The sequence below is a fragment of the Stenella coeruleoalba genome, assembly GCF_951394435.1.
Source record: "Stenella coeruleoalba genome assembly, chromosome: 2".
Taxonomy (NCBI): domain Eukaryota; kingdom Metazoa; phylum Chordata; class Mammalia; order Artiodactyla; family Delphinidae; genus Stenella; species Stenella coeruleoalba.
The window spans coordinates 84,134,266-84,149,815 of record NC_137147.1 but is presented as its reverse complement, the minus strand read 5'-3'; the positions used below and the strand labels follow the sequence as shown (position 1 = coordinate 84,149,815).

General features: G+C 38.3%; 1 protein-coding gene across 7 annotated transcripts in view; it reads left to right on the top strand.

The window, feature by feature from the left end:
* EXD1 (exonuclease 3'-5' domain containing 1) overlaps positions 1 to 15,305 on the top strand; it is a 39,639-nt gene extending 24,334 nt beyond the window's left edge. For 6 of the 7 annotated variants that reach the window (XM_079907760.1, XM_079907761.1, XM_079907759.1 and 3 more), the window contains 5 exons: positions 5,735 to 5,839; positions 5,922 to 6,002; positions 8,168 to 8,311; positions 9,005 to 9,196; positions 14,028 to 15,305. In XM_079907760.1, coding sequence (XP_079763886.1) covers positions 5,735 to 5,839; positions 5,922 to 6,002; positions 8,168 to 8,311; positions 9,005 to 9,196; positions 14,028 to 14,687 — 1,182 coding nt within the window. In that variant the 3' untranslated portion in view covers positions 14,688 to 15,305. The remainder of the gene's footprint in view (positions 1 to 5,734; positions 5,840 to 5,921; positions 6,003 to 8,167; positions 8,312 to 9,004; positions 9,197 to 14,027) is intronic. The other variant, XM_079907762.1, reaches the window with a different exon arrangement.
* Positions 15,306 to 15,550: the final 245 nt, after the last annotated feature.

Here is a 15,550-nt window from a genome sequence, read left to right as displayed (position 1 = left end):
CATCCGGAGCCTGTGCTTTACAACGGGAGAGGCCACAACAGCGAGAGGCCCGCATACCACAAAAAAAAATAAAGTAAAATTAGAAATAAAACAACATGTGGTCCAGCAATCCCACTTCTGGGTATATATCCAAAGGAAATGAAAACAGGATCTCAAAGAGATAACTGTATTCCCATGTTCATATTGCAGCATTATTTACAATAACCAATACATGGAAACAACCAAGTGTCCATAGATGGATGAATCGATAAAGTAAATGTGATATATATGTACAATGGAATATTATTCTGCCATAAAAAAGAAGGAAATTCTGCCATTTGTGATGACATGGATGAACCTGGAGGGATTCAGCTAAGTAAAATAAGTTAGACAGAGAAAGACAAATACCGTATGCTCTCACTTATATGCAGAATCAAAAAAACCAAACTCATAGAAACAGAGAGCAGAGTAGTGGTTCCAGGAGTGGGGGAATGGGGGAAATGGATGAAGGTATTCAAAAGGTACAACTTCCAGTTATAAGATAAATAGGTTATGGGAATGTAATGCACAGCACGGTAATTATAGATAACAATACTGTATTGTATACTTAAAAGCTGCTAAGAGAGTAGATCTTAAAAGTTCTCACCACACACAGATAACCATGTGAGGTAATAGATATGTTAACTACCCTCATCATAGTAATCCTTTTGCAGTATATACTTACATCAAATTATCATGTTATATACCTTAAACTTACACAATGTTATATGCTAATTTTATCTCAATAAAGCTGGGTAGGGACGAAGAAACCAAACCAAAACCTCTCTCTACCAAAACAAAAGGGTTGACTTCCTGGTAATGCAGGCCTGAGCACCTCTAGGTTATTTCCTAATTTGTCCCCTTTTGTTGTATAGATACCAGAGGGGACATCCAGTTGGTTACAAATATCATCTTTGTGACTGGAAGCAAATCAATGGGCACGTTTTCTCCCACCAGGTCCTTGGACTTGTATGTTTGATTTTTTAAATCAAAGTATCACATGCCCTATGTATTAAAAGCAAAAAACAAAAATGCTAAAAGGCTTATGAGGACAGAAAAATCCTCACTCCATTTCTCTCTTCAGAGGTGGTGCTTTTGTTTTTTTTAAGAATCCAGTAACAAGGTTGTTAAAGTACATGTGTACAGCACTTTACAGTTGACAAAGTACTTTGACAAACATTATTTCATTTACATTTTTCATTTCATTCTCCTTATAGGAGACCTGTGATGCAAGTGTTAGTCCATGTGATGCTGTTCCATAAGACCTTAAGCTATCTTCACTTTTTTCATTGTTTTTTCTTTTTGCTGCTCTGAATGGGTGAGTTCCACTGCCTTGTCTTTGAGTTGACTGATCCTTTCTTCTGCTTTATCTAGTCTGCTAGTGAACCCATCTAGTGTATTTTTCAGTTCAATTATTATATTCTTTAGGTCTGTGACTTCTATTTGGTACTTTCTTACATTTCCATCTCTTTGTTGAAGTGCTCACTGGGTTCATCCATTCTTCTCCCCAGTTTGGTGAGCATCTTTATAGACCATTATTTGAGCTCTTTATCAGGTAAATTATTTATCTCCATTTCATTAAGTTTTTTTTCCTGAGGTTGACTCTCTGTGTTGGTTTCTATATAGTAGATGAAACAGCCACACCTCCCAGTGTTGAAGGAGTGGCCTCATGTAGGAGATGAACTTTGTCATTCAACCCTGCCTCAGCTCCTGGTTGTCTTTCAAACCTCTTGGCCTTGTCCAAGCAGCCTATTATATTTTTAATAGCTCCCAGTAGTTGAGGATGTGCCAAGACCTGTCAGTGTCCTAAAGGGGAGAATCTCAGCACATAGACTCAGGGTGACTGGAAGTGAGACCCTCAGGCATCAGTTTTTTAAGTATGCAAATATGTACATTCCTGTGGGACCACAAGCATAAACCTTGCTGGCCACCAGAGCCAGGCAATCTGGAGGTGTCCCCTGAGCAGCAGTTGCAGAAATCAGGGCTCCAGATGAGTGTCAAAGCTCTTTTCTGGGTGATATAGGTGAGCTGGAGCAAGGGAGAGCGTCAAGATGGAGTCCACAGCTTATGTTCCTTGAGAGCAACTCCATAGGCCACTAATGTGTACCAATCCTGAAGCCTGCCTCTCAGGCTGAAGCTCCAGGATGAGCGAAGAGCCCTCCTTCACAAAAAGACTGGAGAGTGTGCCCCAGTCCACTGTCTGTGCAGTGCCCTAGGGGTGGTAGCCTGCCAAGAACTGTCCCTCCGATTGCCACAGTCCCACGAGACCCAGGAATACAAGCCACCCTGGCCACCAGAGCCATGCCATCAAGGGGTGTCCTCTGGTAGCATCCTCAAAACCCAGGGAACCAGACACAAAAAAGTACAGAGGCAACTACTTTTAACATGTTGAAATGTGTCTATTTTCATTTTTTGATAATATGCTTATTGCTCTCTCTTTATTCATCAGTTTTACAAATTATTAACTTTTATTATACTAAACAAAGATTTTGCTCACTTATAGCACCCACACCTCCCTAGAGCCTCCCAATTTAGTTATATCCCAATTTTAAAAGATTTTATTTTTATACAATTTTAAAGGTTACTTTCCACTTACCGTTATCACAAAATTGTTGGCGGTATTCCCCATGTTGTACAATACATCCTTGAGCCTATATTACACCCAATAGTTTGTTCCTCCCACTGCCTCACCCCTATATTCCCCCCACCACTGGTAACCACTAGTTTGTTCTCTGTATCTGTGAGTTGGCTTCTTTTTTGTTATATTCACTCATTTGTTGTATTTTTTAGATTCCACATATAAGTGATATCCTACGGTATTTTTCTTTCTCTATCTGACTTATTTCACATAGCATAATGTCCTCCAAGTCCATCCATGTTACTGCAAACGGCAAAATTTCATTCTTTTTTATGGATGAGTAGTATTCCATTGTATATATACACCACATCTTCTTTATCCCTTCATCTGCTGATGAACACTTAGGTAGTTTCCATGTCTTGGCTATTGTAAATAATGCCGCTATGAACATTGGGGTGCATGTATGTTTTCAAATTAGTGTTTTTGGGTTTTTTGGGGGGGAAGTTATATCCCAGTGTTTGGTTAAGACAGGATTCAGGCTATATGTGATTATGGCTATGTAACCATTACTCCTTGTTGGTCCAGTAAGATTGTTTCTTTTCTTGCCCAACTTTTTGTTTTTCATAGAATTGATAATTGCCTCATCTTACTAGCTTTGTTTTCCTTTCATTTGTGACAAAGCCTTCCCATATTTTCCCCTCAATGTAGTTTTTCACATGCTTACATCTATCTTGATAATCTGTGCTTCATCTTTGTCTTGAAGCCATCTTCCCTGGAGCCCTCTATCCTCCTGTTCCAATACAGGCTGGTGGTATCAAGCTGGAAGCTACAAGGGAAAAGGTCTGGAGGCTCACAATTGTGTGCAGACTCATTTTTCAGTCCATTACCAAACCTCTGCCCTCTTCTATATCTTATATTCCCAACTCTAGAGCCTCCCTTGTTGGATTTATACAGAGAATATATCTTCTGTCCTCCGTGGGAGTGGGAAGGGATAACTTGGAGGCTTACTTCTTCACATACAGACCTCAAGCCTATCCCTCTATTTCCAGCTCCTCACTGTCCTCAGTATCTGTCACCTTTAATTCCTAAACCTTTATTTTCATTTTGTGTTTCCTTCTTTGTTCTGTTTTTTCTAATCTGCTTTCTTTCTGTCAGTATTTCCCACTGCTTTTCTTTTTTTTTTGGCTGCATTGGGTCATCATTGCTGTGCACGGGCTTTCTCTAGTTGAGGCGAGCTGGGGCTACTCTTCATTGCAGTGCGCGAGCTTCTCATTTGCGGTGGCTTCTCTTGTTGCAGAGCACAGGCTCTAGGTACGTGGGATTCAGTAGTTGTGGGGCATGGGCTCAGTAGTTGTGGCTCACGGGCTCTAGAGCGCAGGCTCAGTAGTTCTGGTATACGGGCTTAGTTGCTCTGTGGCATGTGGGATCTTCCCGGACCAGGGCTTGAACCCGTGTCCCCCACACTGGCAGGTGGATTCTTAACCACTGCGCCACCAGGGAAGTACCTCCCACTGCTTTTCTTTAACTTTAAATTATTTAAATGTTTAACCTTCATCTGTGGTCAGATATTTTCAGGTATAATATTATGTCTTAAGGTAGCAAATATTTTTTAAGAGTCTTAAAGGTTTTTTTTGTCCTTTGGCCTACTTCTCAGGGCTGTTTCTGGGAATCTATCCTAAATAATTCAAAACATGAAGAAAAATTTCTGTGAGACCCTATTCATTTTGGCATCATTTATAGTGGTGAAAAATCAGAAGCCACTTAGTTAACAGTAGCAGACATTACAGTACATTTGATAGATCTTATGTGGCTGTTAAAATCGATGACAAATGCAGCATAGAAAAATGTTTGAAAGTTTATGAAAAGAAGAAGTGGGATATAGATTTGAATGCATATTATTAGAGTGTTATGCATTTTTTATATGAACAAATGGAAGGGGGTGTTGTGTGGCATGATGCACTGATTCACTGAAGAGATGAATAACAGCTGTCTATGTGCCTCACTCTTTTCTAGTGGTTGCTTTAGTTACGAGTGGTGAATCTGACATAATCTCTTCTTTCACAGAGTTTACAGTCTAGCAGAGAATTATTTTCCAAACTTCTATAATGTGTCTATTCAATTTTTACAATTAAAGAGGTAGAGGAAAAGCAGGGATTGACTATTTCAGGTGTCAAATTTTGGCAAACAACATGAAAGAGCTGAGAATGGGTGCCTGGTAGGCCTGGTAATTGTAACTGTATCAATAGTTAGCTCTTGAAATGACAAAGATGGTATCTGACTGTCCTGTGGCTGGCTGTCTAGACCTATTTGGATCTGTTCTTGCCTTCATTCTTTGATTCAGTAGATTATCCAGCTGTATGGCCTCTGTGACTTTTATGATCAGAAACAACCTAGAATACTTATAATTGTATAAAATTGATCAAAATGACAGTATTTCACATCCTACCATTTGTGCCAGTGTGTTTGTTGCCTGTTTTAAACTGCTAGAGGACAGGGATCTTCTCTTATGAGTAATTTTATGTAACACCCAACACAATCATGTGTATTATGGAACTCAGAGAAATAGCCTTTGGTGTTATCGAGAGTGAAATATTGTTCATTTCCCTTAAACCTATAATCCCTGCATTTTAGAATGCCATAGGTGAGACATAAAACAGTAAAGAAGAAAAAAGCTAGAGGCTAAACTACTAGCTTGTCCTTTTCTTTCCTTTTGAAAATCACAGTGATAGTGTTTTTGTGTTTTGTTTTTTTTTTACTTAAGGTAAATTTAAACCTGTTTTCCCTAAGAATCAATGAGTGCCTATTGTTTACTTTAAAGATGAGGCTGTTAAATATTTTTCACATGCCTTTCTTTGTTGTTGTTGTTGTTTTTTGCAGTACGCGGGCCTCTCACTGTTGTGGCCTCTCCCGTTGTGGAGCACAGGCTCCGGACGCACAGGCTCAGTGGCCATGGCTCACGGGCCCAGCCGCTCCACGGCATGTGGGATTTTCCCAGACTGGGGCACAAACCCATGTCCCCTGCATCGGCAGGCGGACTCTCAACCACTGCACCACCAGGGAAGCCCTCACATGCCTTTCTTGATCCTCAGATCCCCTTCCCTAGTTCTTTCTTATGTGTGTCTGGATGGTCTGTTGTAGGTGGCCACAAGTAGCCGAGTTTACTTATTTGACATTTTCCTTCTGGGAAGTCGTGTTTTCAGCAATGGACTTCAGATAGTATTAGAAGACAAGAGAATTTTGAAGGTGAGTGTGTAAGTTGATTCATCTGCTAGTAAGAATAACAGCCAGGTTCTAATAACTCTTTCTCTGTCTTCTGATTCCTTAGGTTATCCATGATTGTCGTTGGCTTTCTGATTGCCTCTCTCATCAGTATGGAATTTTGCTGAATAATGTCTTTGACACCCAGGTACATGCAGGGAAACACTGGAATCAATGCAGTGTATATAGCTCCTGTAGAAAATAGGCCTTATCTGATGAGTGATTGAAAGTCTTCTTGTGTGTGCCTCATTCCCGCCCACTTCTCATGTAAGATGTTTGTACAATATGTGAGAACATTTGGTGCACTGAAGAAGTACTGGAGAAAAGTTACTTGTAATTATTTAGGGTTTTTTCCCTTCATTTTGCTCCAGAAATTTTCAAATAAGAAGCAAGCTCCATACTCTGTAGCATTCAGAAACTCAAACAATTTTGGGGTCATTTGGAAATCTGACATGGATTCTTACTGTGAGGTGGACAGTCAGTCACGTCTATGCCTTTACCACATATGTATCAGTTAAGGCTGATGGCTAATTGGCATCTAGCTCAGGGATGCAGGTTGTCCTAGATGTTCCCCCAAAGCCTATACTGGCCCCAGATAGCCTGAAGATAAGCAGTTTTTCTCTGATCTAAAGGACCTAGAGAAATGAGAAATTCCCAGATTATACTAGATCTGGGTTTCTGGTTTGGCTGTGAGAGCCATAAACCCACTAGTTTTCATTATGTATTCTTTAAGTTCTTCTAGTCTTCTAGGTTAATGCCATGAAAGGGAGATCTTGAATATATAAACCTAGAGCCTTTGGAGAGGGGTTAAAATAATGAGTTAGCCAATTATTTTTTAACAGAAATTCCTAAAAGTTCAACTTTATGTTATTGTATGTGGTTTAAGTTTGCTCTTTATGTATCTGCTTGTAATGAACTTTGTGCCACTTCCCTTGTTTACACGTTCCTTTGGGTCTTCTTTCAAGAGCATTCACTATATAGAGATTGCTTCTATGCTTACTCCAAAATGTAACACAGTTGCTCATTGTTCCCTTGAGGCCATCAGGCTTCTTGATTAGACCTCGTATGTATTGTCTAATGAAGACATTGGCATATCTTTCCATATTTTTCTTTTCAGATTTTCATAGTACAAGAAGCAGGAATTCAGAATTATTTCAATTTGTTTTCCTTTAACACAGTGTATTAGTTTCCTATTGGTGTTGTAACTAATCACCACAAATTTTGTGGCTTAAAACATAAATTTAGGGCTTCCCTGGTGCCGCAGTGGTTGAGAGTCCGCCTGCCGAAGCAGGGGACACAGGTTCGTGCCCTGGTCCGGGAAGATCCCACATGCCGCGGAGCAGCTGGGCCTGTGAGCCATGGCCGCTGAGCCTGCGCGTCCGGAGCCTGTGCTCCGCAACAGGAGAGGCCACAACAGTGAGAGGCCCACGTACCGAAAAAAACAAACAAACAAACAAACACAACACATAAATTTACTCTTACAGTTCTGGAGGTCAGACATCTGAAATCATTTGCACTGGGTGAAAGTCAAGGTGTCAGCAGGGCTGGTTTCTTCTGGAGGCTCTGAGAGGACAGTCTGTTTCCTTGCTTTTCAGCTTTCACCTGTGTTCTTTGGCTTGTGGCTCCTTCTATCTTCACAGTGCACCAATCTCTGCTTTCATCATCACATCACCTTCTCTTCTGGCTGTAGTAAAATCTCCCTCTGCCTCGTCTTATAAGAATACTTGTGATTACATTTAGGGCCCATCTGGATAATTCAAGTTAATCTCCCTATCTCGATATCCTTAACTAATCACAGCAGCAAAGTCCATTTCGCCATTTAAGATAACATTCACAGGTCCAGGAATTAGGATGTGGATATATTTGGGGGCTGTTATTTAGCCTACCACACACAGACAAATAATGATTGCAATTCTTAATTTTATTAGCTTTCCTTACCAAAACTTTACCAGAGTTGCTAATAAGTAGAAGTAATTCTTTAATTTTATCTTCCTTTCCCCATTCCTTGAAGGCACCAAAGAGTAATAATCATAAGGCAGGCAAATAAAAGAAGTGGAAAAGAAAATAGACAGGGACACATTAAAGTTGGGTGATCCTTTTTCTTTTTCTTTTCTTTTTTTTTTTTTCTAATTTTTCAGAGTAAGATAACCTAACAACTTTAAATTTTCTAATGGCATTGTCTATCATGTGGGTCCTTGGGAAAAATGGTATTTAAAGATGTTTCTCTAAATGTATTTCTGCTATTTCTGTCATGAGATAGCTCTCTGTATATATCCTACAGACTGGTCTGTTTGTCTTTTTTTAATGCCACAGGTAGCAGATGTCCTTCAATTTTCCATGGAAACAGGCGGCTTTCTTCCAAACTGCATTAGTACTTTACAGGAGAGTTTAATCAGACACCTTAAAATAGCCCCTAAATATCTCTCCTTTCTGGAAGAGAGACAAAAACGGATTCGGGTGAGTATTAACGTATGTCCCATATAACATTAATATTTTCAAGTGTCTTGTGAGTGGGATTATCAGCATATTATATAGAGAAATGACAGCTGCTGTGTAAGCGTATGAACATTGCCAAAATCTTAGTTGTTCCAAATGGGAACAGTTTGTTTGTGGTCTCAAGTGGAAAAAAGCCAGCATCCAGATTTGTTGGTTATCAATTAAAAAGTACTCTGAAATAAATTTTCAATTGGACAAGTGGGGATTTTATTGGGAATTTGGATTAAGGCAGTGGAACAAAAATCATGCCAATTATTTCTCCCAAAGTAAGATAGATTTTCTTCAGCTTCTAATAGCCTTGCATGCAAACTTAGGTCATGACCGTATTGGCTGCAATTTTGGCCATATAATCTAATCAGTCCTGCTGCCTCCAGTTTTGAATGAGAAGCCCTGATCTCTCTCTCTCTCTTCTTCCCTCCCTCCCTCCCCACATCTTTCCCCCATCACATACACACACTCACTGTATACACACAATAAGTGTGTGTATGTGTATGTGTGTATATGCTCAGAAGGCTAGCCATAGTGTGAAAGTAGAAGGTAATAATTGAAGAAAATGACAGTAATGGTGATTTAAGTTAAGCAGCACTTAGATAAACCATTATTTTCTTTAAAGATTTGCTTACTATTCAGAGAAAATTGTTTTGGTGTCTCTAGGAAAGCCCAGAACTATGGTTCACACGACCTCTTTCACCCTCTTTGCTAAAAATTTTGGCCTTGGAAGCTACCTACCTGCTGCCCCTTCGCTTGGTACTCCTAGATGAAATGATGTCTGATCTAACTATGCTGGTGGACGGGTACCTAAACACCTACCGAGAAGGGTCTGCAGACTGGCTGGGAGGCATGGAGGTAGGTGCCACTCTCTGTGGCTGTGTTTTCAGGACCTCTGTGTCCTCATGGGGGCCACAGTGATACCCACTGTTCACAGCTGCACCAAATTTCTTTCAGCAGATTTGATGATAAATATTCTTGAAGCGGCTATAGCTTGGGCTTAATTCAGCTCCTTAAGCACTTTTTTTCTATATATATATATATATTTTATGATCACTGACATTTATTTCATATGATGCAACTGGTGATGTGCATTTCAATAAAACTAAAAGTTGATGTGCTAGAAGTCCTAACTCCTTTCTTAAATATTGTACCAATTTTCTCACAATATTAAGTTATGTTTCCAGTAAATATATCTTTCAAAGAAAGGGTAAATTTCATTAGTTATTTTTATGAAGCCAGCACAATATAAGAAAACTTATATTGTTGGCAAACTATTGCATTAGGCCAAATCTGGCCCATGGCCTATTTTTGTAAAACTCACAATCTAAGAATGATTTTTATAGTCTTAAAGGATTGTTAAAAAAAAAAAAGTATGCTTGTGGCTTACAAAGCCTAAAATGTTTACTATTTGACTCCTTACATAAAAAGTTCACAGGCTACTGCTATAAACAGTTCTCATTTAGGAATACTGATGCAAAATCCTAAATAAAATAATAGCATTTTTGGTACAGACTCCACTTAGATATATTATACTTTTCTATTAATGTGTCTCTGGATTCTAGTTACAAGCATGATTTAATATTATATTAATATTTATTAATATTTAATATTATATTAAATTCTGTATTTTATTGGGGCCAAGAAAGTCTTATGATTATCTCATAAATGCTGAAAAAGTTGTTTTGTAACTTTTTTATATTTTGCTCTCACTGTTTAACAAGAAAAGATCAATGTAAAAATCCTTTCATAGTTTGCTTGATTGGAGAATTTTAATGTTTTTCATTTATCATCGTAAAGCTAAGGACAATTTTTTAACTTGTTAATATTTTGTTCTCACTGCTTATTGCTGAAAAAATTTGATAATATTCTATATACATTATTGATTAAAGTTGGAATAGGTACTTTAACATGATAAAACATATATCTCAGGCAAGAAGACTACCTAATATTTGATTGGGAACATCAATATCAAGAAATATACAGAAATGGTGACTATCACCACTACTTTAATACAGAAATGGTGACTATCACCACTACTTTAGTAGTTTCTGAAGCTATTAGCCAGTGAGGTTAGAAAAAAAAAAAAGATGAACTATAAAAATTGAACAGGAGGAATAGGAATGATGACTTGCCTATAATATACCTGAATACTGAAGAGAATCAATTGAAAAAGATTGCCAAAAACAAAAAGGCAGTTTAGGGCTTCCCTGGTGGCGCGGTGGTTGAGAGTCCGCCTGCCGATGCAGGGGACACGGGTTCGTGCCCCGGCTCGGGAAGGTCCCACAAGCCGCGGAGCGGCTGGGCCGGTGAGCCATGGCCGCTGAGCCTGCGCGTCCGGAGCCTGTGCTCCACAATGGGAGAGGCCACAACAGTGAGAGGCCCGAGTACCGCAAAAAAAAAAGGCAGTTTAGTAAAATAGGTACAAATATAACATAAAACTTAATAGCTTTCCTATATCCCTGTACACAACTACAGAATATAATGGGGGAAAAATTCATTTATAATTGTAACAAAAAATAGATTATCTAGAAATAAATCTAACAAGAAATGTGAAATATAGAGATGAAAAAAATGTTAAAGTATTACTGAATGGCATAAAAGAGGACTTAAATGAATGGGGACATTAAGTATTTTTGGCTATCAGTTATTCCTAAATTAACTTTAAAAAAAAATTAGTTTATTTATTATTTATTTTTTTGGTTGCACTGGGTCTTTGTTGCTGTGCACGGGCTTTCTCTAATTGCAGCAAGCGGGGGCTACGCTTCGTTGTGATGCGCGGGCTTCTCATTGCGGTGGCTTCTCTTGTTGTGGAGCACAGGCTCTCGGTGTGGGGGCTTCAGTAGTTGTGGCATGTGGGCTCAGTAGTTGTGGCTCACGGGCTTAATTGTTCCACGGCATGTAGGATCTTCCCGGGCCAGGGCTCAAACCCGTGTCCTCTTCATTGGCAGGTGGGTTCTTAACCACTGTGCCACCAGGGAAGCCCCCTAAATTAACTTTTAAATTTAACTTTCTTTTAAGAAAAATGCTAAAGCCATAATTACTTTGGCAAACTGTGATTATAGTGTTTATAGAGATAAATAAGCATAAATAAGAATAGTTCTGTCAGATATTAAAACATATGTCTACACTAAATATGAGCGGTACATGTATAGGCAGATCGATGGAATAGAGAACCCAGAAATAGATCTCATATATATCAGTAATGGTTGAGATAAAGGTAAAATTTCCAATCAATGAGAAAAAGATAAGTATTTAGTAAATGGCCTCAGGCAATTGACTAATCATTGTGGGGGAGGAGAATCAGAGTTGGATTGTTATCTCTTTCTGCTACACCAAAATAAATCCCATGGATCAAGTATTTATGTAAGAACTAGAATTATAAAAGTATTGGAGGGGCTTCTCTGGTGGTGCAGTGGTTGAGAGTCCGCCTGCCGATGCAGAGGACGTGGGTTTGTGCCCTGGTCCGGGAAGATCCCACATGCCGGGGAGCAGCTAGGCCCATGAGCCATGGCCGCTGAGCCTGCGCGTCCGGAGCCTGTGCTCCGCAACTGGAGAGGCCACAACAGTGAGAGGCCCGCGTAAAAAAAAAAAAAAAAAGTATCGGAAAAAAAGTATTGGGACTTCCCTGGTGGTCCAGTGGCTAAGACTCCGCACTCCCAAAGCAGAGGGCCTGGGTTCCATCCCTGGTCAGGGAACTAGATCCCACATGTGGCAGTGAAGATCCCATGTGCTACAACTAAGACCCAGTGCAGCTAAATAAATAAGTAAATAAATATTTTTAAAAAGTATTAAAAGAAAATTATGTCACAGTAGGGAATATGTCCCCTCCCCCAACTTTACTGAGGAATAGTTGACAAAATTAATTGTGTATATTTAAAGTGTACATTGTGATGATTTGATATACATTGTGGAATGATTACCAAGATCAAGATAACTAACATCCATCACCTCATAGCTAACTTTTTTTTATGTAGTGAGAATGCTTAAGATCTACTCTCAGAAACTTTCAAGTATATAATACTGAACTATTAACTGCAGTAACCATGCTGTGCATTAGATCCTCAGAACTTATTCTTCTTATAACTGAAAGTTTGTACCCTCTGACCTACATCTCCCCATTTTCCTCTCCCTCAACCCCTGGGAACCCCCATTCTATTCTCTGTTTTTATGAAATCAGATTTTTGTTTTTGTTTTTTAAGATTTCATATATAAGTGATACTGTGCAGTATTTGTCTTTGTCTGGCTTATTTCACTTAGCATAATACCCTCCAAGTTCAAACATATTGTTGCAGATGGCAGGACTGCCTTCTTTTTTATGGCTGAGTAATATTCTATTGTATGGACTATTGTATTGTATAATGTATATACATCACATCTTTATCCATTTATCTATTGATAGACACAGGTTGTTTACATATTGTGACTATTGTGAATTATGATGCAGTGAACAAGGGAATGTACATATCTCTTTGCGATCCTGTTTTCATATGCTTCAGATATGTACCCAGACGTGGGATTGCTGGACCATATAATAGTTCTATTTTTAATTTTTTGAGGAACATCCGTGTTGTTTTCCACTGTTTTACATGGTAATGTAAATTGCATCAATTTACATTCCGATCAACAGCATATGAGTTCCCTTTTCTCCACATTCTCACCAACACTTGTTATCTGTCTTTTTGATAATAGCCATCTTAACAGGTGTCAGTAACACCTCATTGTGGTTTTGATTTGCATTTCTCTGATAACTAATGACTTCGAGCACCTTTTCATGTACCTGTTGGCCATCTAAATATCTTCTTTGGAAAATTATCTATTCAGGTCCTTTGCTCACTTTTAAATTAGAGTATTTGCATTTTTGCTATTGAGTTGTATGAGGAAATGCTTTTCTATGCAATACAGAAATACTCAGAACTCATAAAAGATGAATAAATATGACTTTAAAAATTTTGTATGGCGAAAATACTGTGAACAAAATCAAAGGGAAAGCAACCTAGGAAAAATTATTTGCCTCATGTAACAAAGAGGACATTTTCTTAATATATTCCTTATTGTAGCATTTATGTAATGACAAAATACTGAAGACAACCCAAATATCCATCCACAAGGGTTTGGTTAAACAAACTATTGTATATCGATACAGCCATTAAAATTGCCAATATGGAAAAATCTCCAAGACAGAATTTTTAGTTGGAAAAATCAAGAAGAAGAAGAATATATAATATTATGTAGCCATTTGTATAAAATAATTTTAGAAAGAGTTATTAAAATAAAAAGTTGGGGGAAAATAAAAATTGAAAAATATAATCCAATGAATAGATAAATATTTAGTAAGGGATCATATATGCAAAGACTGTCTCTGGAGGCTACAGAAGAAGCTGCTTTTTAGAGGATGCACCTGCTAAGGCAGTTGGGGCGAGGTTGGAATGGACCCTTACTTTTCATTGTATAATCTTTATACATACACACGTGCACAACATACACACAAAACTGGATTAAAAATATTTAAATTACTTGAAAAATAGTACTACTATAGTTGAAGACACTAGAGGGTGCTATAAGAACACATTTGAATAGACCCTTGCTTGCCAAATACTAAGTGTAGTAGAAGTGATTTTAAAGTGATTTTAAGGACCATATTCAGAAGTTTAGTTATAGTAGACTTGTGTTCATTTTCTTTTCTTAGCGTACATGTATGGAGCTCCCAGAGGAACTGCTTCGACTGAAGGACTTCCAGAGACAGCGCAGAGAGAGAGCTGCAAAAGAATATAGAGTAAATGCGCAGGGACTCCTAATAAGGACAGTACTACATCCAAAGAAGTCTATGACAGAGACAGCAGGGAAAAAGGGAAAAGTAAGAGGTTTCTTACTTTGTAAAAATTCTAGGCTAGATAAAGCTCCAAATTTTACATCTCACAAGGATGTAAATTTGCTGAAAGAAGAATCTAAGAGTAAGCAAACCACAGCGGAATCTCAGCATCTACCTCCCATAAAGGAAGAAGTCAGTGAAGATTCCAGTAACAAACGAATTTGCCCTGAGTCAGAGGGGTTTAAGGACCAGAGAATAACTCTAAAAGAATACCTCAAGATACCTAAACAAGAGTTTCAGACAAATTTATCTTTGAAAGAGGAGATAGAACAGTTACTGATGGTGGAAAACAAGGAAGATCTAAAATGTACAAAACAAGATGTTTTAGTGTCTCCTTCCCTTCCTCAGGAAACCAGAGTGTCTCCAAGTGACATTTTTCATCCTTTTAGAAAAGCTGTGCTTCCCACACTTCCTCCCTGCCCAGCTTTGGAGAAGACTGATTCCTGGATAAATCCAGATTCTCCCAATCTGCCTTAGAGATCTGCAGTTTGTTCTTGAGGCCAATAAAGGTGGCTTATTTCCTCTGCCATCAAGGCCTTCCTCAGTGCTTAAGTTTCTTGTGCTGTAAATTAGTCACAGGCTTTGGGGGAAATTATATCCTCTTGCTTGCTCCTATATTCTTAGAATTTGATTAGGATGGGAATGAATAAGTTAAATAATGGAAGAAGTAAATGTTCTGATTATGTCACTGTGTAGAAATGTTCCCTGTGGCCAAACTGAATTACTTCTCATAATTTGGGTTTAAAGGATTTGAAGAAGGGAAAAATTTTGGACTTAGTGTCTGGAAGAATCTATACTTGAAATTTTTTGTTGTTTTTTCTGGTTTGAAGGATGTTGGTAAAACTCTTAGCCATAAGTTTAAAAATATTAGTACCTGACAACTTTACCTGTACTTTTTTCCTTTTTAGAATATTAACTTTGTCAATTATACCTCAATAAAGATGAAAAATATTAACTTTATTTTTGAATTTTAAATGTTTGGTCTGTCTTATGTCATAGACAAACAATAGTTTATGTTATTACAGGAATCAATATCCCAGTTTTAATTTCTTTTCATTCCATTTACTTTTAGAGAGTTTTGTCCATTTCCCTAACAAAGCAGGGCCTTCTTTAGAGTATGTCTATTATGTAAACTTGAAGTTTGATTCCACTATATTTGCCTGGAGTTGGTATGCCTTCTTAGGGTGAAAGGAAGGTAGCCTGTACTGAGCCCTTTTTATGTTGAATACTTGCAAGTTGCTCATTCTTTTGTGTATAATAACCAGTAAACCTGGTTGGTATTAGGTTATCTCTCACTTTTCTTCATTGGGTCAGGGTAGGAATAAATTGGAATGTGTCTG